This window comes from Borostomias antarcticus, assembly GCF_949987555.1.
Source record: "Borostomias antarcticus genome assembly, chromosome: 1".
In the NCBI taxonomy this organism is placed as follows: Eukaryota; Metazoa; Chordata; class Actinopteri; order Stomiiformes; family Stomiidae; genus Borostomias; species Borostomias antarcticus.
In genome coordinates, this window is record NC_140234.1 from 18,494,130 (window position 1) to 18,516,495 (window position 22,366).

At 49.8% G+C, this 22,366-nt stretch overlaps 2 protein-coding genes across 2 annotated transcripts in view; one reads left to right on the plus strand and one right to left on the minus strand.

Moving 5' to 3' along the window:
* Positions 1–264: 264 nt before the first annotated feature.
* Positions 265–918, plus strand: c15h3orf80 (chromosome 15 C3orf80 homolog; the record flags this gene model as incomplete). Its single annotated transcript, XM_084445530.1, has 1 exon — positions 265–918. One exon carries the CDS (start codon positions 265–267, stop codon positions 916–918), a length of 654 nt encoding a protein of 217 aa, XP_084301656.1.
* Positions 919–5,423: 4,505 nt separating this feature from the next.
* Positions 5,424–22,366, minus strand: part of ift80 (intraflagellar transport 80 homolog (Chlamydomonas)) — a gene marked incomplete at its 5' end in the record, with an annotated part of 35,682 nt that continues 18,739 nt past the window's right edge. Inside the window, 12 exons of the mRNA XM_084447146.1 lie at positions 5,424–5,690; positions 5,813–5,936; positions 6,078–6,250; positions 6,473–6,562; positions 9,320–9,491; positions 9,723–9,870; positions 10,101–10,236; positions 11,045–11,109; positions 11,204–11,367; positions 17,661–17,735; positions 18,106–18,224; positions 19,678–19,857. Of these exons, the coding sequence (XP_084303272.1) occupies positions 5,580–5,690; positions 5,813–5,936; positions 6,078–6,250; positions 6,473–6,562; positions 9,320–9,491; positions 9,723–9,870; positions 10,101–10,236; positions 11,045–11,109; positions 11,204–11,367; positions 17,661–17,735; positions 18,106–18,224; positions 19,678–19,857 (1,557 nt within the window). The 3' untranslated portion in view covers positions 5,424–5,579. The remainder of the gene's footprint in view (positions 5,691–5,812; positions 5,937–6,077; positions 6,251–6,472; positions 6,563–9,319; positions 9,492–9,722; positions 9,871–10,100; positions 10,237–11,044; positions 11,110–11,203; positions 11,368–17,660; positions 17,736–18,105; positions 18,225–19,677; positions 19,858–22,366) is intronic.

A 22,366-nucleotide genomic window follows, 5' to 3' on the forward strand; every position in this document is an offset into this window, starting at 1 on the left:
TGCCTGGATGGTCAGCCGGCTAGTGCGTAAAGAGAGAGGGTAGCCTATTCTCCCACGCGCCACTTTGCCACCGGTGGAACCGGATGGGCGCGGGGGGCTATCCCGTTCTGCAGTAGCCTACTCATGAGGGCGAAGAGTCGAGCATTAGAACATATCTGCGAGGGGCAGACCGAGCACCGCTGAGGACTTTTCAACACGCACGCACGGACTCACGCACGTACGCTCGCAGTTCACGGGAAGAACGGGACTGTCCGAAACCCAAATATGATGCCCCGTCTCTCCAAGACGACGAGCATCTTCATCACCTTTCTGTCCGTGGCTCTGATTTCCGCATGCCAAGCGCTCCGGAGCTGCGGGGAGGTCCAGTGCGAGGAGGGCCAGCAATGCTGTCCGCCGACCGTCACCAGTAACGGCAGCGCGAGCCCCACGGTGCGCTGCTGCAAGCTCCCCATCCACGTATTCTTCGACAACGTGGGCTGGGTGACTCGGAAGCTTTCGGGCATCCTGATCCTGCTGCTCCTTTTCGCTATGGGCTACTTCATCCAGCGCATCATCTGCCCGCGGCCACGCCGACACCCTCACAACGACCGACCCGAGGACCCGTCCCTCTTCCACGGGCACGCCACTGCGTCCCAGGACTCGCTGCTTGACCGGTACCCCGAATACAGCCTGGGGGACTTTGTCTCGCCGAATCTGCCAGCGTACGACGAGGTGAAGTACCTGCCGACGTATGAGGAGTCCATGCAGGAGATGCACAGAGACCGGTCAGATGATAACTTACTGGACGAGGACGAAGAGACCGGTGCGGGCAGAGGGAGGACGGGACAGATACCTGCTGCTGCTGCGGCTGCTGCCCAGAGACCGGACGTCTCGGACGTCTCGGGACACAACACACGGGCATCCAGGAACTCTGTCTGAGGAAATTACACAGACAATGACAATATTCTTATTTTAATATCAAAATAGAATCATCTTTATAGGCAATTAACTTAAGTGCAATTAAGTTGCTATAATGAATGTTGAGAATAAAATGGACGATTTTTGTGTATAAGATTAGGGTTAATTATTTTGTATGCAGAACGCTTGGTGGGAGAAAAAAAAACAGAGATAGCCGCTGAAATAGGCGCTCTTAATGGCAGATCATTTAGCACCGGTATAATCACATTAAGTGTTACTACAGTGCTTCAGTTTCTAGTGACACCATGAGACAGTTTGCCGCCTTCTTGTTTTCTCCTTCGCCTATAGGTGCTCAGGGTGAGAGTTATTGTAGGCTGAATTTCGCTATTCATTTTCATAGAGAAATTTGCGTCGTTGTAAAGGACAGCCTCCTTCAAGGCCTAGCCATCTGTGGTATGAGTTTATACGCAATAGCCGGGGCCACACCGCCATGGAATACTTAATACACTTTTTTATGCATCTGTATGTGACTCACATTTTGTAGTATCAGCACATTCATCTATCCAATATAGGCTCAGTATGGATGTAAGATCCTCTCTCACTCGCATGCACGTGCGCACAGGCACACACACACACACACGCGCACGCACACACACACACACACACACACACACACACACACACACACACACACACACACACACACACACACACACACACACACATTCCTGGCATTTTGTGATCGATGACCTGAGACGCTGCAAAGGTTCTTCTGTACCAGGGAGACAGTTCTTTGATGCAGAGACTGAACATACAGACGGCATATCCCTAATCTTATCTACCGTATAGCAGCAGCAAAGTTTAGTTTGATAGTGAGCATGGGCGATACCGTAATATTTCAAATGTATTCTCGGCGACATGGAGCTTTTTACTGCTGCAGCTCCATGTGGCTCTCAAACATGGTGCACCTTAGGAGACAGACGGAAAGACGGCTGGCAGACAAGCATAAAGACTCCCAGACGAGAGCTCACGGAGACAAAGCAGGCACACAGCAGACAACAACCAAGATGACATCACTGCAGTGGCCTGACAGACTTGCGTGGCGGGCAGCGGACGTAGACTGAGAGGCGGTTGGGCGGCGAATTAGATACTGTAGATTCTATTGCTTTGTCATACTTGTTGGTCTCTAGGGCAGACCAGCAGTCCGTTCTGGCATTTTAATAGCCTATAGGTACTGTATACCTTGTGGGTCTTATGGGGTCAGCTACAGATAGCTGATTTGGCTCAAACTGAGGGATGGTTTCCCGGGCAGTAGGCCTAATCCAGACGAGAGAGCATATTTAATGGCCTTAATAGGGCAGAGCTGCATCAATGTCCAGGAAACCACCTTGCCAGACCACTATAGTGGATGGAACACTGCTCTGTGCATCGGGGATAGCCACACCGACCACTTCCTCTACACTTAAATTATTTTTGGAGGACAGAAATCTAGAGCGTTATTAGTCTCTGCGGAGCCGCAGAGCAGGCGGGTCAATTAAAGGGGAAGAGCATCCATTCGCCTCAGAACAAAACATGAGGACATTCATTAAGCTTGAGATCTTCAGAGGGAAATGTTCAAGTGGAACATTATATCTCAGTGGAGCTGAGATATACTGCGGCTAGATTTAATCACTGGCCCCCCTTTTTTCTCTCCACTGGTGCTGTTTAAATCAATACCATCAGAGCTATCAGAGAAGCCTCCAGACTCAATCACTGGGGCAAACTGACTGATCCGGAGAGCTTCAGAGTGTATAGTGTACATATGTACTGGCTTAACTGCAGTATTAGCAGGGACTCCCGCTATCACTCACTCTCCAATGGAGGGGACAGCGAGGGGCAGGTGTTTTTACCGGTGCGCTGATAAGAGAAGGACACAGACCTCGACGGAATGCGAGCTGTTACACTAATGAGGACACAGGGCCTTGCCTCTTCTGTAGACAGGGAGGTCGTTAGGTTCCACTACTACAGGAAGGATCGCAGTGTTATCCTGCAGTAGTGTAATCCAATACTGTCATACCATGCCAGGCACTCCGCTCATGCACGCGCCTCACATATCACTCATGGCTTGCCTTGAGAGGAAAGTGCCGGGTGAGTAGAGTTTGCTCTAAAAATAATCAAATCCACAGTCGTAGGGAATGGTTGTATGGATGGATGGGTGGATGGATGGAGGGATGCAGACCCATCACAAATTTGGAGACGTATCAGTCCCATCCAGATCAGGACACGTCCGTCTCCCCCGATCTCTCTCTGTACATTTTACTCTCTCTCTGTGCAGGCTAGCAGCTCCAGGACTCCTCTCTCTCTCTCTCTCTCTCTCTCTCTCACACTCACACACACACACACACACACACACACACACACACACACACACACACACACACACACACACACACACTTGTGAGGGTGCTTAGAGAAACAAACCCCATATGGTTGTCATGCTGTGAGGATCTGGTCATGGGGAGTGAGCCAAGCAGATAATGTCTTCTGTGTATCTAACAACAGAGTTAGTGCCAGCGGTGCAGTTATTCTATCCCTTTGTGGACTAAACAGCAGAGAAACCAAGGCCAGAGTGTGTGTGTGTTTAATGTTGTATCTGAGCAGATCTGTGTGTTAAGTGTTGTATTAGTAAATCTGTGTGTTTAGTGTTGTATGAGTAGATCTGTGTGTTTAATGTTGTATCTGAGCAGATCTGTGTGTTTAGTGTTGTATGAGTAGATCTGTGTGTGTGTTTAGTGTTGTATGAGTAGATCTGTGTGTTTAGTGTTGTATGAGTAGATCTGTGTGTTTAGTGTTGTATGAGTAGATCTGTGTGTGTTTAGTGTTGTATGAGTAGATCTGTGTGTGTGTTTAGTGTTGTATGAGTAGATCTGTGTGTTTAGTGTTGTATGAGTAGATCTGTGTGTGTGTTTAGTGTTGTATGAGTAGATCGGTGTGTGTGTGTTTAATGTTGTATGAGTAGATCTGTGTGTGTTTAGTGTTGTATGAGTAGATCTGTGTGTGTGTTTAGTGTTGTATGAGTAGATCTGTGTGTGTTTAATGTTGTATGAGTAGATCTGTGTGTGTTTAATGTTGTATGAGTAGATCTGTGTGTGTTTAGTGTTGCATCTGAGTACTGTATGTGTGTGTGTTTTGTGTTGTATCTGAGTAGATCTGGGTATGTGTGCCTTTACTGTGTGTGTGTGTGTGTGTGTGTGTGTGTGTGTGTGTGTGTGTGTGTAGGAGTCAGGATGTGTGTAAGGCCTCAAATGGGAACATTTAGCCGTTTTCTGGTGTTAATGCATGAGAAACCTGACTCCTGGTATAGTATCCTCCTGGGTCAGAAACGACTGGAGCATTTCCGGACGACCACCGCTTAGAGAAAAAGAGAGAGAGGACCTATCTTATTGCATTGAGAGAGAGAGAGAGAGAGAGATAGAGAGAGAGAGAGAGACAGAGACAGTTAATGCAATAAGACAGGTCCTCCCATGTCCTTGTATATGCAAGGACATGACTGGTTAAGAAAGACGACAGGGACAGTCTCACCTTGCTTTGTCTTCAGTTAGTTTGGGGACCTATCCAGCACCCTCAGATCTACACAGTAGTCTGGAGAAGACAGGCCGGGACAGGGTCGGAGGGGGTGGACACCTCTCCACTCACTCCGTTCCCCATCACAGGGAGGGGGGAGGAGATGGACCGCCTGTAACAGCTTTCTGATGGGCTGGGCGTCTGCCATGGGGGGTGGAGGTGCATAGCAAGCAGTTGCACACCGCACACCCAAAGCAGGTGTCAAGTCGTAGAGGACATTGCAGATTGCACCCACACATGCTGGCACTCACACAGCCTGTTACTGCGTTGAGCGGCCCAGAGCAGAACAGGTGATTGAATCAAACACATTTAATGCAAATAAGTGCTTTTAATGCTGGTTGTTGTTTTTTCACACTTGTTTTTATTCAAATGTTTTCATTCGTTCCATTTTCTGCAGAGAATGAGACGCTTAAGTTCTGATTGTAAAAATATCTGTTCATAGAAAAAAAAGCTAAAAAAAACGATCACACTAAACACAACTCAAATGTACAGTATTAGGTTGATTAACATAAGGAATGTAGAACACTGAACATAATGAGAATATCACAAAATAATAAATACTATAACTAATTATGATGTAGTGCTGCTACAATTCTCAAGCTGTACATTCCAAACATTTTAAAGTGTATACATCTTTGTCTGTAGTATAGAGGAACACGTGTGTGTGTGTGTTTGTGTACAGTATGTGTCTGTGTAGACTGTGTATAGTGTGTTTATGTGGTAAGTGTGTGTGTGTGTGTTTGTGTCTATGTATAGTGTGTGTTTGTGTAGTAAGTGTGTGTGTGTGTGTATGTCTATGTGTAGACTGTGTTAGTGAGGTAAGTGTGTGTGTGTGTGTCTATGTGTAGAGTGTGTGTTTGTGAGGTAAGTGTGTGCGTGTGTGTGTGTGTATGTCTATGTGTAGAGTGTGTGTTTGTGAGATAAGTGGTGTGTGTGTCTATGTGTAGATTGTGTTTGTGAGGTAAGTGTGTGTGTGTGTGTGTATGTGTAGATTGTGTTTGTGAGGTAAGTGTGTGTGTGTGTGTGTCTATGTGCAGAGTGTGTGTGTGTGGTGTGTGTGTGTACATCCCAGACGGGGCTCAGCGTCTAGGAGCCAGGCTGCTCCTGACGGAGGTGGTGGCTGCTCTCTCCCTCTCCTTGGCCAGCTCCATCTCTATCTTGGCCTGGATCTTCTCCCAGTCCACCTCCACCTGGGAGAGAAGAGAGGGCGGAGGACAAACCATCTCTCAGGGGGTCGTCCGCGCCGCTGCGTGAGAACAAGTGAAATGTTCAGTTACAGTTCTGCGCTGGCACCGCGGCGACCGTGTCTTACCCCTTCAGCGTACTGCAGGAAGCGCTTGTTGGTCTCCTTCTTGCAAAAGTCCTGCAGGAACTTCTGTCTGTAGGCGAGGACCGTGTCCACGTGGGTCTTGTGTTTCACGGCCAGCTCCAACGCTCTGCGGACACACGGCAACATCGATTCACAGCACGACACGGGACTCTCACACACACACACACACACACACGCTCACACGCACACACACGCACACACACACACACACATACACACACACAGTCAGTCAGACCCCGGGCTGTACCTGTCCCAGTTGTAGAGGTCGATGTGGACCTGGATGGCCTGGTAGACCAGGCCGGCCTGCAGCAAGGCGGCCTCGGCCTCCTGGGTGTGACCGCTGAACAGCAGCATGTGGGCCAGGGACGACTCTTTAGACGGAAGCTCCTTGATGGAGTTGATGTACTGCACCTTATCCACCTGGGACGAGAGAGAGAGGGAGAGAGAGAGAGGGAGAGAGAGAGAGAGAGAGAGGGAGAGAGAGAGAGAGAGGGAGAGAAAGAGAGAGAGAGAGAGAGAGAGAATTAAAACAACAATTGGCTCTTGACTGGGCAAGAGAGAAATGGAGAATAATGTTTTCTGGACATTTGGTAAATAGGAGGTAGACAGAACTGCGATTCTATTGGTTGATGGCCGTCGTACCTCTCCGATGGCGGCGTAGGCCACCTCCGCTGTGGTCAGCTCCCTATTGGCCATTGCCATGCCAGCGAGACACGCCCACAGCGACTGGTCCTATGAGAACATACAGAATAAAAGACACATGAACAACCTGCTAGGAAGATCCATCTAAACACAGTATCACACACACACACACACACACACACACAGAATATAGCAGGGAGAGGGATAGCAGGGTGGGGTGACAGGGGATGATGGCAGGTATTTGGTGGTGCCAGGGCGTGCCACCATCTGAGGGACAGGTCACTGAGGGACCTGTGTGTGTGTGTGTGTGTTTGCTAGTGAGTGTGTGTATGTGTGCTAGTGAGTGTGTGTATGTTTGTGTGTATATTGTAAAAGGACAGACCACTGAGAGAGAGTGTGTGTGTGTGTATGTTTGCGCATGTGTTTGCGTGTGTGTTTGCATGTGCGTGTGTATGTGTGTTTGCAGAGGGATGGTCATTAGGCTGGCGTCTAGAGGACAGGGTCTCCATTACCAGTCTGCTCCTCCCCATCCAGGCCTCATTAGAATCACACTGCAGGGCACAAATACGCACACACACACAAACAAACATACAAGCATACACACACTGGCAAATGTACACACGCAAACGCAAACAAAAGGTTACACGATACACACGCACACAAAACGAACGCATGCACAAACGCTTGTTTGACACACGCACATACACTAACTTAAGAATGCGTGCACACCGACACACAAACACGCACAGTAACCAAGGCTGAACCAAGAGTTGACTAACACTCCCTGTAGTTGGAAGCAAACCCCACACCAAAGTCACCACACAGCAACCTCTCATCTCATCTGACTCCTCATCCAAACAAACAACACTGACCAGAAACCACTGACATCAACAACTCCATCCCCTGCTACCAAAGCCAGGATGACACACGGATACACACCCGTAATGTTGATCTTTGTCAGTACAGCCATGCTCGCTTGAATATATTAGTGTGTAGTACTGTGCACAGTGCGTGTGTGTGCGTGCGTGCGCTGGTGTTTGTGTGCGAAACTCGGGCGGCAAATACACCATACCTGGTTAAAAAGGTTTCCTCGCAAGCCCCTCCCATTCTGGGAAAAGCCGCACGGCCACCAAACCCTTACCAGAAGTGGAGGGGGAGGGGGGGAGGCTATTAAGGCGGTGACTCCCCGTCGCCCCCCACCCCCCCGACGCCCCTGCTCCATCCCCTGGCCTCCTCTCCCCTCTAGCCCGCCCTCTCTCCGGGCTTGTGGTTATTGCATCATAGCCCATGCGGAGGCACTTTGTGGAGGCTCTCACTGGGACTGGGGGTGAGGAGCGGTGCGGGTACGTCAGTAAAAGCAGGGTTGGGTTCAAATACGGTAAATGGTGTCACCCGGGCTAATTGGAGAGTAATTAAAACCCGCTGGCCTCGTCTTGTTAAAGCTCCGCTCCAACCGGCGAGTCTGTCGTCACGCACACACACGCTCGCGCACGCGCACACACACACACACACAGGCACGCACGCTGCCAAGGCAGACAGAGACAGACACACACACACAAACACACACTGAAACACTCACAACCTCAGAGCTCAGATGAATGAGTGGCCTGTACGACATGACAGGAGTGAAACAGGTGACCAAAGGAACAATAGGAGGGGGAGGAAGAGACGTACGAGGGAGTGTGACTCAGCAAAACAGCAAGGACTGGGACAAGGAGAGAAGAGACGAAAGGTCTAACAGAGGGAGACCAACTCACCTCCTCCTCAGAAGTCTGCATGGTACAGAGAGACTCAGACACAGAGAGAGACTCACCTCCTCCTCAGAAGTCTGCATGGTACAGAGAGACTCAGACACAGAGAGAGACTCACCTCCTCCTCAGAAGTCTGCATGGTACAGAGAGACTCAGACAGAGAGAGACTCCCCTCCTCAGACGTCTAGCACACAGAGAGACTCAGACACAGAGAGACAGATGGAGGACAACAGGGATGGACAGACATGAGACATCTGACAGATAGATGGACGTGACGTGAGAGGAGCCTCTGAGGACTAGGTGAAGAGACTACACAGATGGGACAGGACAAAGAGCACACGTGTGTGTGTGTGTGTGTGTGTGTGTGTGTTGGTTGTGAGACATGGACAATCTATGCTCGCCATCTCAAGATGCTGGAGGCGTTTCACATAAGGTGCCTCCAACGCATCTTACAGGTGACGTGGCAGGATCGTGTTCCACACACTGTGGTTCTTCAGCGAACCAGCTGTAGGAGCATAGAGGTCACCATCATGCTTCACCAACTCAGATGGCTCGGCCATGTCACCAGGACCAGCCGCCTCCCGCACAAAACCCTGTATGGCCAGCTCCACCTAGGCCGTCGCTCTGCAGGGGGCCAGAAGAAGAGGCTGAAAGCCCAGCTCAAGACCCTCCTAAAGAAGTGTGAGATACAGCCTGCTGCCATGGAAGCTGCTGCCGCAGATCGTTCCTCCTGGCGTGGACTCTGTCACAAAGGAGCAGAGCTGGCAGAGGAGAACAGAAGAAAGCACCATCTGGCAAAAAAGAGAGAGGAGAAAGGCGGCCAAGACTACACCTGCCCCATCGGGTCAGGCCTTCACTCTCCCTGTGTGTGGTAGACAGTGTGCATCACGCATTGGACTGTACAGCCACCAAAGAACCCGCAAACCAGTAGCAGAAGTCATCATCGGTCACGATGGACTACCATAAGCAAATAAGCAAAGTGTGTGTGCGTGCGAGTGTTTTTAAGTTTGTGTATATGTGAGTATTTCCTTTTGTAGAGCTGAGAGGTTTTCTGTGTGTGTGTATGTGTGTGTGTGTGTAGAGGGGTCCAGCTGACCTTGGCGAAGCGGCAGAGGCGCAGTGCGTCCTCCCAGCGTGAGGAGGCACTGTAGTCGTGTAGCAGGGCGGGGAAGGGCGACACGCTGCTGTACACCAGTGAGCCGTCGCCCCGGCGCACCGTCACCTGGGTGCCCACGTAGCTCAGGATGTGGGGCGCGCGGCTGAACTCGCTGTGGAGGCGGACACACACACACACACACACGCGCAGACACACACACGCGCGCGCACACACACACAAACACGCACACACACGCACACTTAGCCTAAGAGCAGCTGGAGAGGACTCCCCTTCACTGATGAATCAATAGCTTTTTAAACATGACAACTTTTGAGATGAGTTGCTCCCATATTTGACAAGGAGCAACTCATTAAATGTGTGTGTGTGTGTGTGTGTGTGTCACCTGGCATCCTTCATGAAGAGTGTTTTGGGCAGCAGGTCTTTGTCGGTGAAGACAGCGCTGGGGTAGTACCAAACGGTGAACTGGCTGTCCTGAACACCACACAGGATATTGGCGGAGTCGTTCCACGCCATGGTGAGGACCATCGTGCCTACGGGTCGGAAAAGACAAACACAACACTTCTTTTATTACGCAAACGCGTTTACACAAACGCATAATAGAACAGCCAGCCAGACATAACACACACACAAAGCTAGCAACACGCATACACATACAGAACACGCAAAGCAAACACACACGAGCAAACCTATGTGTTCTGGAGCGGAGCAGTATGTTAGGTAGGATGTGGTTTCAGTACAGATGAAGGATTGGAACCCTCACCGATCTTGCTGATGTTGTGGTCCCGCCCCATGCGCCGTACAGAGGTCAAGTAGAGGTCGCGGTTCTTGTCTATGAGGGCGATCTTCCTCTCACCAGACGGGCCGCACTGATCCAAAGCTATCTCCACCACCTCTATCTGGAACACACACACACACACACACACACACACACACACACACACACACACACACACACACACACACACACACACACACACACAGACACACAGACACACACACACACAGGGGAGCAAGACAAGAAAGGGAGATTAAGAGAGGAGAGGGGGGTGAGAGGGTAAAACTGTGACCCGACACAGCCAAAACTTTCCTCTGTGTGTGTGTGTGCGCGCGTGTTTGTGTGTGTGCGTGTGCGAGTGTGTGCATAAGAGAGAGAGAGAATGAGTAAGTACTCAAATGTATGCGTGCATGCATGTGTAAGGGCTCAAACATGTGTGTGTGTGTGTGTGTGCTCCAGACAGAGCCAGCTGGCTCCGGCGTGTCCGCTCCTCCGTCTTGGAGCGGTGGAGAGCTGGCAGAGACAACCATGCTGACAAACAGTAACTGTTGATTCTGGCTACCTCTCCTCTCCTCTCTAATTCACTCCCTCTCTCCTTGTCCCTCTCACTCCTAGTTTTCCTCCGTATCCCTACTCCCCGACTCCCCTCGCAGTCTCTCTCAACACCCCCCCCCAACTCTCTCTCTCTCTCTCCCTCTCTCCCTCTCTCTCTGACTTCAATCCCCTATTGTTGCTCACATCGCCGGTCCTCGGGTCCAGTGTCCTTAACCGGTACTCTGGTACTGGTACCGGTCCTCCGGCACCCGGAGCTCCGACGCTGGCGGCCTCGCTCGCCATACGCCTACCGGGGGGCTGCCGTGACACACACAGGCCGCCGCCCGAGACGCCGAATCTGCGCGCGTATGTGTGTGTGTGTGTGGGCGTCTCACCTTGTGCGTCAGGGGCTTCCCGTCGCCGAGGGCTTTCCCCGTCACGGCGTCGAAAAGAAAGATGGCTGCGAGACGAGGAGGGGAGGGGAGAGGAGAGTGTGTGAGTCACGCCGACGCGCCTCCTAACGTTCTGGAAGTTTCCGCCGGCGCTCCGCTCACCTTTCTCGTCGCTCTTGTCCCGGATGGCGATGGCGTCGTTGCTCAGGGAGACGGACTGGGCGTTGAGGATGTCGGCCCGCATGCCGGGGAACTTGGGCGCGCAGACGAGACGCCCCTCGTAGGAGAACACATACACCCCCGCCCCGTCGACCAGCAGGAAGTGTCTGGGAGAGAGGACGAGGAGCAGGGAGGGAGGGGAGGGGAGGGGAGGAAGAGGGGAGGAGAGGACAGGGGAGAAGAGGAGAGGAGAGGGGAGAGGAGGGGAGCAGGAGAGGGGAGGAGAAAGGAGGAGAGGGGAGGAGAGAGGAGAGGAGGGGAGGAGGAGAGGGGAGAAGTGGAGAGGGGAGGGGAGGAGAGAGGAGGAGAGGGGAGGGGAGGAGAGAGGAGGAGAGTAGAGGGGCGGAGAGAGGAGAGGGGAGAGGAGGGGAGCAGGAGAAATGAGGAAAGGGGAGGGGAGGAGAGGAGATGGGGGGAGGAGAGAGGAGGAGAGGGGAGGAGAGAGGAGGAGAGGGGAGAAGAGGGGAGGCGAAAGAAGGAGAGGGGAGGGGAGGAGAGGGGAGAAGAGGAGATGGGGGGAGGAGAGAGGAGGAGAGGGGAGGAGAGAGGAGGAGAGGGAAGAAGAGGGGAGGCGAAAGAAAGAGAGAGGAGAGGAGGAGAGGGGTTGGGAGGAGAGGGGGGGAGAAAAAAGGAGAGGGGAGGAGAGGAGTCATAATGGGCATGTTACTCATCTAAAACTTTCTACTTAGCTAACGTCCCGGCCAGGATCAAATCACACACCACCCATCTCAGTAGCAGTTTCTTCCCACAGGCAGTCAGGCTGCTGAACAGCTGATGCACCTGCATGCACTGCTCTTTGTATGTAACACACATTGTTGTATGTAATGTCCGTTGGTGTTGGGTGTCTTCTCTGTATGAGAGAAAGACGTGTACAAGCATTTCACTGTACATGTGACAATAAAGTTTGAACTTGAGTGTGTAGTAGAGTGTGTATCAGTGTGTGTATCAAGGGTGTGTGGGTAGTAGAGTGTATATCAGAGCAGTGAGAGAAAGTGGAGCTACCAGCAGTCTGTTTGATGACCAGTCACTGTGGACTAATGAAGCATTAGAGAGGGCCTGATAGATGGTCAGCCCTGCTCTACCACTGGCTACTACACACAGGCTCAAGCGTGCGCACGCGCACGCACGCACCCACGCACGCACACGCACACACACACACACTAATGAACACACAGACACAGATGCTCTGTTGATACTGGAACACACTCTCACACTCACACCAAAGTACTGTACACACACGTGCGCGCACACACCGCTCCTTATGGCAGGAGAAGGAAAAGTTGGTGATGAAGTGACGGTAACAGGGAAATGGGAGGTGAGGGAGAGGGAGAGAATAATAAAGGAGACGGTGGTGGCTGTTGAAACGGGAGGTGAAGGAGAGAGGGAGAGAGAGTAGACAAGGGCAGATCGCGGATTAATGCCCACGGCGCAGCCAATCATACGCTGAGCCAGGGTGATTCGCATGATGTAGCTCTAGCGTCTCCGCCACCTGAACATCACGGAGTGGAAACACACAGCAGGCCGTCACCATTACGAGCGGGAGCACGCGTTGTACTTATAAGAGACAATGGTTATCCATTAAAGACATGCTTTATTAGGCCTTGTGGGAGCACTAATACATCGAGGGGTTGGAGCAAAAGGGGTGTTTTATATAATTTTAAAGGTCTTCATGAGCTCTATCAAATGGTAAAAGAATAAGGGTTTGGAGCAAAATAGGCCTAAGTGCACTAGTTTGGCGCACAAAAGGTGTACGCGCAGGTCAAGTGCATTTACGCCTTTAGTGATGAGAAATTCTGATATTCTGATGGTGAGGAAATGGCTGTATAATGGATAAGTCTGAAAACAAAATATTGACCAAATGCCATGCTAGCTAGGTAATTCCCCTACAATTGTACAGGCCAGCCAGGTCCACAGTCATGCCAAAAAGCAGTTTTTCTATGCCACAAACAGCAGACTTTTAGATCGCTAATGTTTTCAGCATAAGTCAACAGAGTTTAACATAGATATGTGCTAGAGGCCAGGGAGGAAGCTTTACTTTCATGGGGTTATGAATGTACTGTAGTAATAGTACGTAATAGTAGAGTAATAGTACAAAATGTGAAAAAAGTGAGTGAGTTTTCTTTGAATGCAGCTGGTTTGGTTCAATTGCGCTAACTTTAGCATGCCATGAACGCCCGAGCGAGAGACACCATGAATTCAGCTGAAAATGTTCTCCATCTATCAACAACATTAAGGGTAAGTCAAAAATGAGGCCCTAAAAAATTCCAGGCTATCCCTTTAGGCTTACAAAATTAATTTAATTAAGTAGGCTACTGACAGCCACTGCTTCCTCCTCCAAAACCAACTCTAACATGTCACATCATTATTTGGCTCTGTAATTTGGGCTCTTGCAGGCTACGATGTGCTTGCCTGCTGTTAATTTACTAGTGTAAATGTACTGTGTAAAACTACTGTTGAATAGGTGCGTGTTCAATCGTAATCTTTGATTGACTGGTGATAAAAACATAATAGACGCAAGGAATTAACAATCAGACTTTGCGGATTACAGAGAAAGTTGAATGACAGATATCTGTTCAGAATTACTTACGGGATCATATTGAATTGAACTAGGGAAGTGAGTCGTAGTGATACACTGGAGCATGGGCTCTCCCTGCTACGAGTGCCTAACTCTACCCACAGGTGGATCACGGACTTCCTGTCCCACAGGACCCAGTGTGTGAAGCTGGGGAAGAACATCTCCGACCCCAAGTCCACCAGTACCGGCTCCCCACAAGGCTGTGTTCTTTACCCCCTACTATTCTCACTGTACACGAACAGCTCCACCCATCAGTCCGTGAAGCTCTTGAAGTTTGCAGAAGACACCACCCTCATAGGACTCGTCTCCAAGGGGGACGAGTCCACCTACAGGCGGGAGATTGAATAGCTGCTGACCTGGTGAGGCCGGAACAACCTGGAGCTTCACGCTCTAAAGACAGTGGAAATGGTGGTCAACTTCAGAAAGAACCATCCACCCCACTTGCCCACTTGTCAATTGCTGTATCGTTGTAAGCACCACAATATAAAAAAAAAAAATCAGATGTATTTAAAGTTCAGTGGCAATAAACAAATTCTGATTCTGAAGGTAGTGGTTGTAGATGTAGTAGTGGTTGTAGATGATGGAGGTTGTAGGTGATAGTGGTTGTAGATGATAGTGGTTATAGATGATCGTGTTTGTAGATGATCGTGTTTGTAGATGATAGTGGTTGTAGATGATAGTGGTCGTAGATGATAGTGGTCGTAGATGATAGTGGTTGTAGATGATAGTGGTCGTAGATGATAGTGGTTGTAGATGATAGTGGTTGTAGATAGGGCTGTCGCGGTTACCGCAATATTGCATGACCGCGGTACTGTGGAAAAAATCGCGCTACTCCTCAGACAACTCCTCAGGTTTTCCCCATTAGGACTGTCAAATAAATATCAGGTATGGACTTGCTTTTTCCTCACTTAGCCTACCCTAAACAAACACACCATTCCAACAGGCCGTGTCATCAGCATTACACGGAGTTGAGACAGATATTTTACATTTGTAAATCAATTTCCGAAGCATGTATTTACAGTTAGGCCTAACACTTGTCAGAAGGCTGTGTAGATAGCCTAAGTGACAAAATAAATGGCACACACATTTTGCCCAATAAACGCAATTTCGCTTCCAATCCATGTTGAGGTATTTATGATTCTGTGCGTTATAATTCAGAACAGATTTAGGTTCATAACTTCTTTCAGAAGTCTGATTGTTTATTCCTTTTGTCAATTATGTTTTTTGTTTTTTTTTATCACCAGTGAATCAAAGGTTAGCCTACTATTTGAAATGTAAGGGTTTTGGCATGCCTACAGCCTAAGGCACCGGCAGGTAGGCCTACTACACTTTGCGAGTCCATTGCGAGAGGAATTTGCGTACCGACCCAACAGATCCACCGAGGATGCCATTGCTCACATACTCCATACTGTCCTATCCCATCTGGACCAGAGCAAGGGGGAAGTGCTGAACTATGCGAGACTGCTATTCATCGACTGTAGTTCAGCTTTTAACACCATCCTTCCCTCCACCCTCGTCACTAAGCTCAGGGACCTGGGACCTCTGCAGGTGGATCCTGGACGTTTTGACGGAGAGAACTTAGGTGGTGAAGGCGGGCAGGCACACCTCATCCTCCCTCACCCTCAACACAGGGGCCCCCCAGGGCTGTGTCCTGTCCCCACTGCTGTACTCCCTGTACACGCACGACTGCACAGGCACAGCAGACTCCAATACCATCATCAAGTTCGCTGACGACACCGTTGTGGTAGGCCTAATCCATAACAACGATGAGACGGCCTACCTGGAGGAGGTGAGGCGCCTGACCCAGTGGTGTCAGAGAAACAATCTCCACCGCAACATCAGCAAGACTAAGGAGATGATGATGATTATCAATCAACGGGACCCCTGTGGAGAAGGTGGACACATTTAAGTACCTCAGTGTCCAGATCACCGAAGATCTGACGTGGTTTACCCACCTGGACACAGTGGTAAAGAAAGCCCGGCAGAGACTGTACCATCTCAGGAGGCTGAAGGAATTCAGAGCATCACCACAGGTTCTACGGAGTTTCTATTCTTGCACCATTGAGAGTGTTCTGACTGGGAACATCACTGCTTGGTATGGTAACACCAGCGTGCAGGGCCGTAAGGCTCTGCAGAGAGTGGTGCATCAGCTGAACGTACCTTAAGGGGGCAACTCCCTAACCTTGACGACATCTATACCAAGCGGTGCAAGACCAAGGCCAGCAGCGTCCTGAGAGACTCCAGTCACCCAAGCAGTGGACTGTTCTCTCTGCTCAGCTCAGGGAAGAGGTACCGTTTCACTGTTGGCTAAAACGGAGAGACTCAAGAAGAGTTTCTTCCCCCAGGCCATCCGGTCCCTAAATGGTACTGACTAAGCACTTTTTCTTCTCAGAGTAACAGCACTTTATATTTATTTTTAACTGAAATAACCCTCTGACATCATTAATGTATATTGTCTCTGTCTGTTATTGCTTTTGTCTGTTTTTATGTCAGATTTGTTGTGTGTGTATACTGTTACAGACTACAGTTACACTTCACTACGTTGTATTATGTATGTGACAAATAAACAGAATCTGAATCTGAAGGCTATATGTAAGAAGATCTAGCACATAGCATAGCGTCATCCAAACAACTCGGAATGAATGAGTTACTTATAAACAGCCAATTTAGAAAGAAAATGTCAGGTTATAATCGATGGTAGTAGTGGTTGTAGATGATAGTGGTTGTAGATGATAGTGGTTGTAGGTGATAGTGGTTGTATGTGATAGTGGTTGTAGATGGTAGTGGTTGTAGATGATAGTAGTTGTAGATGATAGTGGGTGTAGATGATAGTGGTTGTAGATGATAGTGGTTGTAGGTGATAGTGGTTGTAGATGATAGTGGGTGTAGATGATAGCGTTTGTAGGTGATAGTGGTTGTAGATGATAGTGGTTGTAGATGGTAGTGGTTGTAGATGGTAGTAGTGGTTGTAGATGATAGTGGTTGTAGATGATAGTGGTTGTAGATGATAGTGGTTGTAGATGGTAGTAGTGGTTGTAGATGATAGTGGTTGTAGATGGTAGTAGTGGTTGTAAATGATAGTAGTGATTGTAGATGATCATGGTTGTAGATGATAGTGGTTGTAGATGGTAGTAGTGGTTGTAGATGATAGTGGGTGTAGATGATAGTGGTTGGAAATGATAGTGGTTGGAAATGATAGTGGTTGTAGATGATAGTGGTTGTAGATGATAGTGGGTGTAGATGATATTGGGTGTAGATGATAGTGGGTGTAGATGATAGTGGGTGTACATGATAGTGGGTGTAGATGATAGTGGGTGTAGATGATAGTGGGTGTAGATTATAGTGGTTGTAGATGGTAGTAGTGGTTGTAGATGATAGTGGTTGTAGATGATAGTGGTTGTAGATGATAGTAGTGGTTGTAGATGGTAGTAGTGGTTGTAGATGGTAGTGGTTGTAGATGGTAGTGGTTGTAGATGATAGTGGTTGTAGATGATAGTGGTTGTAGATGATAGTAGTGGTTGTAGATGGTAGTAGTGGTTGTAGATGGTAGTGGTTGTAGATTATAGTGGTTGTAGATGATAGTAGTGGTTGTAGATGATAGTGGTTGTAGATGATAGTGGTTGTAGATGATAGTAGTGGTTGTAGATGGTAGTAGTGGTTGTAGATGGTAGTGGTTGTAGATGGTAGTGGTTGTAGATGGTAGTAGTGGTTGTAGATGGTAGTGGTTGTAGATGATAGTGGTTGTAGATGATAGTAGTGGTTGTAGATGGTAGTAGTGGTTGTAGATGATAGTGGTTGTAGATGATAGTGGTTGTCATTGCTCACCTTGCTGTCTGCAGGATAAGGCTGACTGTTCCTTCCTTCAGGTCAAAGACGAGAGGGGTGTTCCAATTCTTAGCACTGTGCATGCATGCATGCGCACACACACACACACACACACACACACACACACACACACACACCCACACCCACACCCACACCCACACCCACACACACACACACACACACACACACACACACACACACACACACACACACACAACTCCTGTTAGAGCACACTTACTGACTCCACTGAATGTGTGTCAGAGAGAAAAAGAGGGACAGAGAAAGAGAGAAGGAGAGGGAGAGAGAAAGAGGAAGCAAAAGGAGAGAGAAAGCAAGAGAGTGAAAAGCAGAGAGAGAAAATAAGGAAGATGGAGAGAGAGAAAGACAGAGAAAAGCAGGGTGATCGAGAGAGAGATAGAGGAGTAAGATGATATGGAGAACTCACTTGTAGACGTAGCACTGCAGGGAGGTGGTGACCACTAGGTGTCCGTAGGCCAGAGATGCCTTGATGACCCTGTCTCTGAACTCCAACACATCGACTGCATCATTCAGCACGTTCCTCACCTGGGGAGTGGACACACACACGCACACGCGCACACACACACACGCGCATACACACACACACACATGCGTGCACACACACTCGCACACGCACACGCACACAGTGAGCAGGCTGTTCTTTCTAGATATTAAGTGAATCCACCAAAATCCCTCTATTAGTTGGCTAGGTGTGCGTGCGTGCGCGTGCGTGTGCGTGTATATTTGTGGATACATGACTGCGTTTGCACCTCGTAAGATAAATACTCCCTTGGCGTTTCCTCGTGAATGAATGAGACATCGTTCTCCGACAGCAGGTAAAAGGTGTGGGGTATTTTTACAGCTTTGCACGTCGTCCTGCTCTGCCCCCCTCTCCCGGCCCACGCAGCGACCAGGAATAAGAGCGCCGGACCGCGAGGTGGTAAATTTAGCCCCCTGATTCACAAACCATTGGCAGATGTGCTCTTTTAAAACCAGAGGGAAGGGGGAGGAAAAAAAACCTGCAGGGCTGAAAATAAATGGCTGAAGAGCCAGATTTGTTTGGTTTACGCCAAGTCGCCAACACTGCTCAGCACAACTGTCCACGGGGTGCACGTGTGTGTGTGTGTGTGTGGGTGTGTGTGTGTACAGTACACGTGTGTGCGCGTCTCCTTCTGTGCATAATGCAGATGTGTGTGTTTGTGCATGTGGGTGTGTGTGTGTCTGCTTCTACATGTGGGTGTGAGTCTGTGTGTGTGTGTGTGTGTGTGTGTGTGTGTGTGCGTGTCTGCTTCTACATGTGGGTGTGAGTCAGTTTGTGTGTGTGTGCGCGTGGGTGTGTCCGCCGTGTGTTAACGCTACCTTGTGGTTTGTGGGGTTTAAACACACAGAGTGACGTGGGCTGCTGCATAGGCTGGCCATTGTCACTGAGGCCCTCTGGGCTCATAGGATAATAATGTATGCAAGCCACAAGTAGCCGGGCCATGGGAATAGCACTTCACTAGTACTGTCTGATTGATTGTGTGTGAGTGTGTTTTATTTCGTATGTTATGCTGCTCATTTGCACCGTCTTGTCCTTGCACTGCCCCATCTTGTCCCTGCGCCCTGTTCAATATTATCTCCATTTTATGCACCACTGACCGAAGCAAATTCCTAGTATGTTGTTAAAGGTGGGATAGTTAGTTTGCTTTTGGCTTTATTTGGTAAAATTGGCATAATATCCTTTCAGCTAGCAGTAACAGAAGTGCTCTGAGAATAAACTTGGATCTCCGTGTTTACCGCTGCCTCTGTATTTTGGATTCAAAGAATGCACCGCGCCCGAATGTATTGACCAATCTATCTCCACACATCTACCAGTCATGTTTGGAGGGAGGGCGGGTTCTTTTGAAAAAGATGACCAATCGGAGGCCTTGTTGATGTCAAACTACCTACCCCACCTTTAACAACCTGGCAATAAACGGAGTCTGATTATGATTCTGTGTGTGTGTGTGTGTGTGTGTACCTGCATGGTCCTCCTCTTGGTCAGGGTGATCTGGAAGTTGCTCCACTCCCAGCGCTGCTCCACCACGTGGGCGAAGATGACGTGCCCGTTCCCACAAGCCCCGGCGAGCTGCGTGCCGTCTGCTGACCAGGCCAGGCTGAACACGCTGCCCGTGTTGGGTTTCTCCAGCGCGTACGACCACTGGGAGGGGGGAGGGGGGGATGGAGGGAAGGACACAGAGCAGAGCGAGGGAGGACAAAGAGGGGAGGGAGGAGAGTGGAGTGAAGCGGAGAGCCAGTGTAATAACTACGCTGCATAAACAGCCATTAACTATAAGGAAGAGGCAGGCGAGTTCAGTGAAAACCAGTGAGAGGCTAGTCAGTGTGTGTGTGTGTGTGTGTGTGTATAATGTAACACCAGTCCACCCCCCACAATGTCAACTGCACAGAAGAGAGCCAGGCCGAGGGCGGGGCCAGTCGCTGGGCCGTGATGAACTGTGAGACAGGGAAGGAGCGCTCGGCCAAGTCCGGCTCTGACGACCATAAACATGCTCTCTGCTATCCTCATCTGCTCCAACCAGGAGAGAGCCTTCACCTGGAGCCAGGGGCCCATCACCCAAGCCCTTTCCCTTACTGCATTCTACTACTCCCATGGTTTCTTCTCTGTGACTTTCACCCCAGCTATCCCCTCTCTCTCTCTCTCTCTCTCTCTCTCTTCTCTCTCTCCCTCCCTCTCTCTGTCATCCCTCTCTCCTTCCCCCAGTCCTTTGCAGAGCACAAAGACCATTCTGTTGTTGGGCTTCTGCTTTTGAAATTCAGCCTGTCAGAGTCAGGGATTATGATTGAACTGAGGTTTGGGGAGACCAGTAGCACCGCTGTTATGTTAGCTGTGTGTGTGTGTGTGTGTGTGTGTGTGTGTGTGTGTGTGTGTGTGTGTGTGTGTGTGTGTGTGTGTGTGATCATAGCATTGGTGGATTATATCGGGAACCTGACCATTGGCCTGGCCAGAGATTAGCAATGCCATAGTTAAAACATTTGACTATGCGGTGGAGCTTGCCAACTTCCTACCGACTTGCCCCCCCTCTAACCCTCTCTGTCTCTCTCTCTCTGCACCCCACCTGCTCTCTCTTTCTTTAGCCCGTCTACCGGGCCTCTCTCTGTCTCTGGGGAGACCCCTTCCCTCCTCCCCCAGCTCTGAACCCCCGCGTCTTCCCTCCCTGACCTGTGTGCATCATCATCATCATCTGGGCCCGGGACAGGGGCTTGGGCTGCTCCTTGAGGGAGAACAACGCTATCGCGCAGACAGAGGGTGAACGGAAAAAGGCCTGTGTTGGCGTCACATGCTTCATGATCTGAGGTGGGCTGCTATCTCCTGTCTGCTCCGACATGTCGATGGGTTACAGCCCGGCTGCTTTGATCAGCCCCCCCCCCCCCACACACACACACACTCTCTCACTCTCGCTCAGCCGGTCGTGGTCAAAACAGAAGATTTCCTTGGTCAGCGCCGTCCAGACATCACCACCGTATCCTGAGCCCAAAATAGCCACAGGTCAAAAAAATACAAACCTTGTTCAACCAATCTGGACAAGAGATTTCTTGTTAAACGTATATCAAAACTGGCGTGTTCTTTCATTTTCATCTCATCTCCCTCCCTTCTCTACCTCCCTTTAACCCCCCACCCCACCCTCGTAAATCCTGGGAGAGAAATTACAACCTTTTTTTCGGAGTGTGTGTGTGTGAGAGAGAGAGAGCGCGCCGGCGCGAGCGAGCGTGCGACGGCGAAGATAAACAGGGTCCCGGCCGCACAGAGGCCGCTGCAGGTCTTTTGAAGTTCACTTTTATATACCCTCCCTCCAAGCATCGCCACGCTGCGCCTGGACGGGCTCCACCGTCGGCCCACGAGAGCCTGTAGCGCTTAAAATAACAATACCCCCATCTATTCTTCAGCAAACATCCCAGGCCGTTCTGTTTTAGAGGTCCCCCGGGTGGGGGGGGGGGGGGGCGGGGCGGGGTGGGTGGAGGGGGGGGAGGGAGTGGGGGGGTTCAGAGATGCAGCTGAATGTATACACCAGACTGTAATGAAGCGGGACATATGATATCAGCCCGAGAAGCACTTTTGGATTTGTGCTTACCTAATGCTTTTAACACATTGAGCCATTTGACTCCTCCTGGAGGGAAGAGGCTTTACGCGTGTGTGTGTGTGTGTGTGTGTATGTGTGTGTGTGAGCTCTGTGTGTGTGTGTGTGTGTGTGAGCGAGCGCCCGGGCGCGTGTTTGAGAGCGAGTGAGAGGGAGAGAGAGAGAAGACAGAGTGTAGGTGTGTGTGTGTGTGTGTGTGTGTGTGTGTGTGTGTGTGTGTGCGTAGACGTACAGTAGAGACTACACATGTGCAGATTTAATTGTGGGTATAAAAGGCAGAGTGGGATGTAAATTGATTGCGCACGTATGCTTTCTCATGAAAGTGCATGTGTGTGTGTGTTTGTGTGAATGAATGTATGTGTGTATCTGTGTGCATGGGTATGTGTGCATCTGTATTTGTGTATGTGTGTGTGTGTGTGTGTCTGTATGTATGCGTGTATCTGTATCTGTGTGTGCGCGCGCCTGTGTGTGTGCACAAGGTGAAAATCCCAACGCTTGTCAGAGATGTCAGGCAGTGAGTGAGTATGGGACACTGGGGAAGAGTCCTGTAGCTCTCCGGGGGGGGGGGGGGCT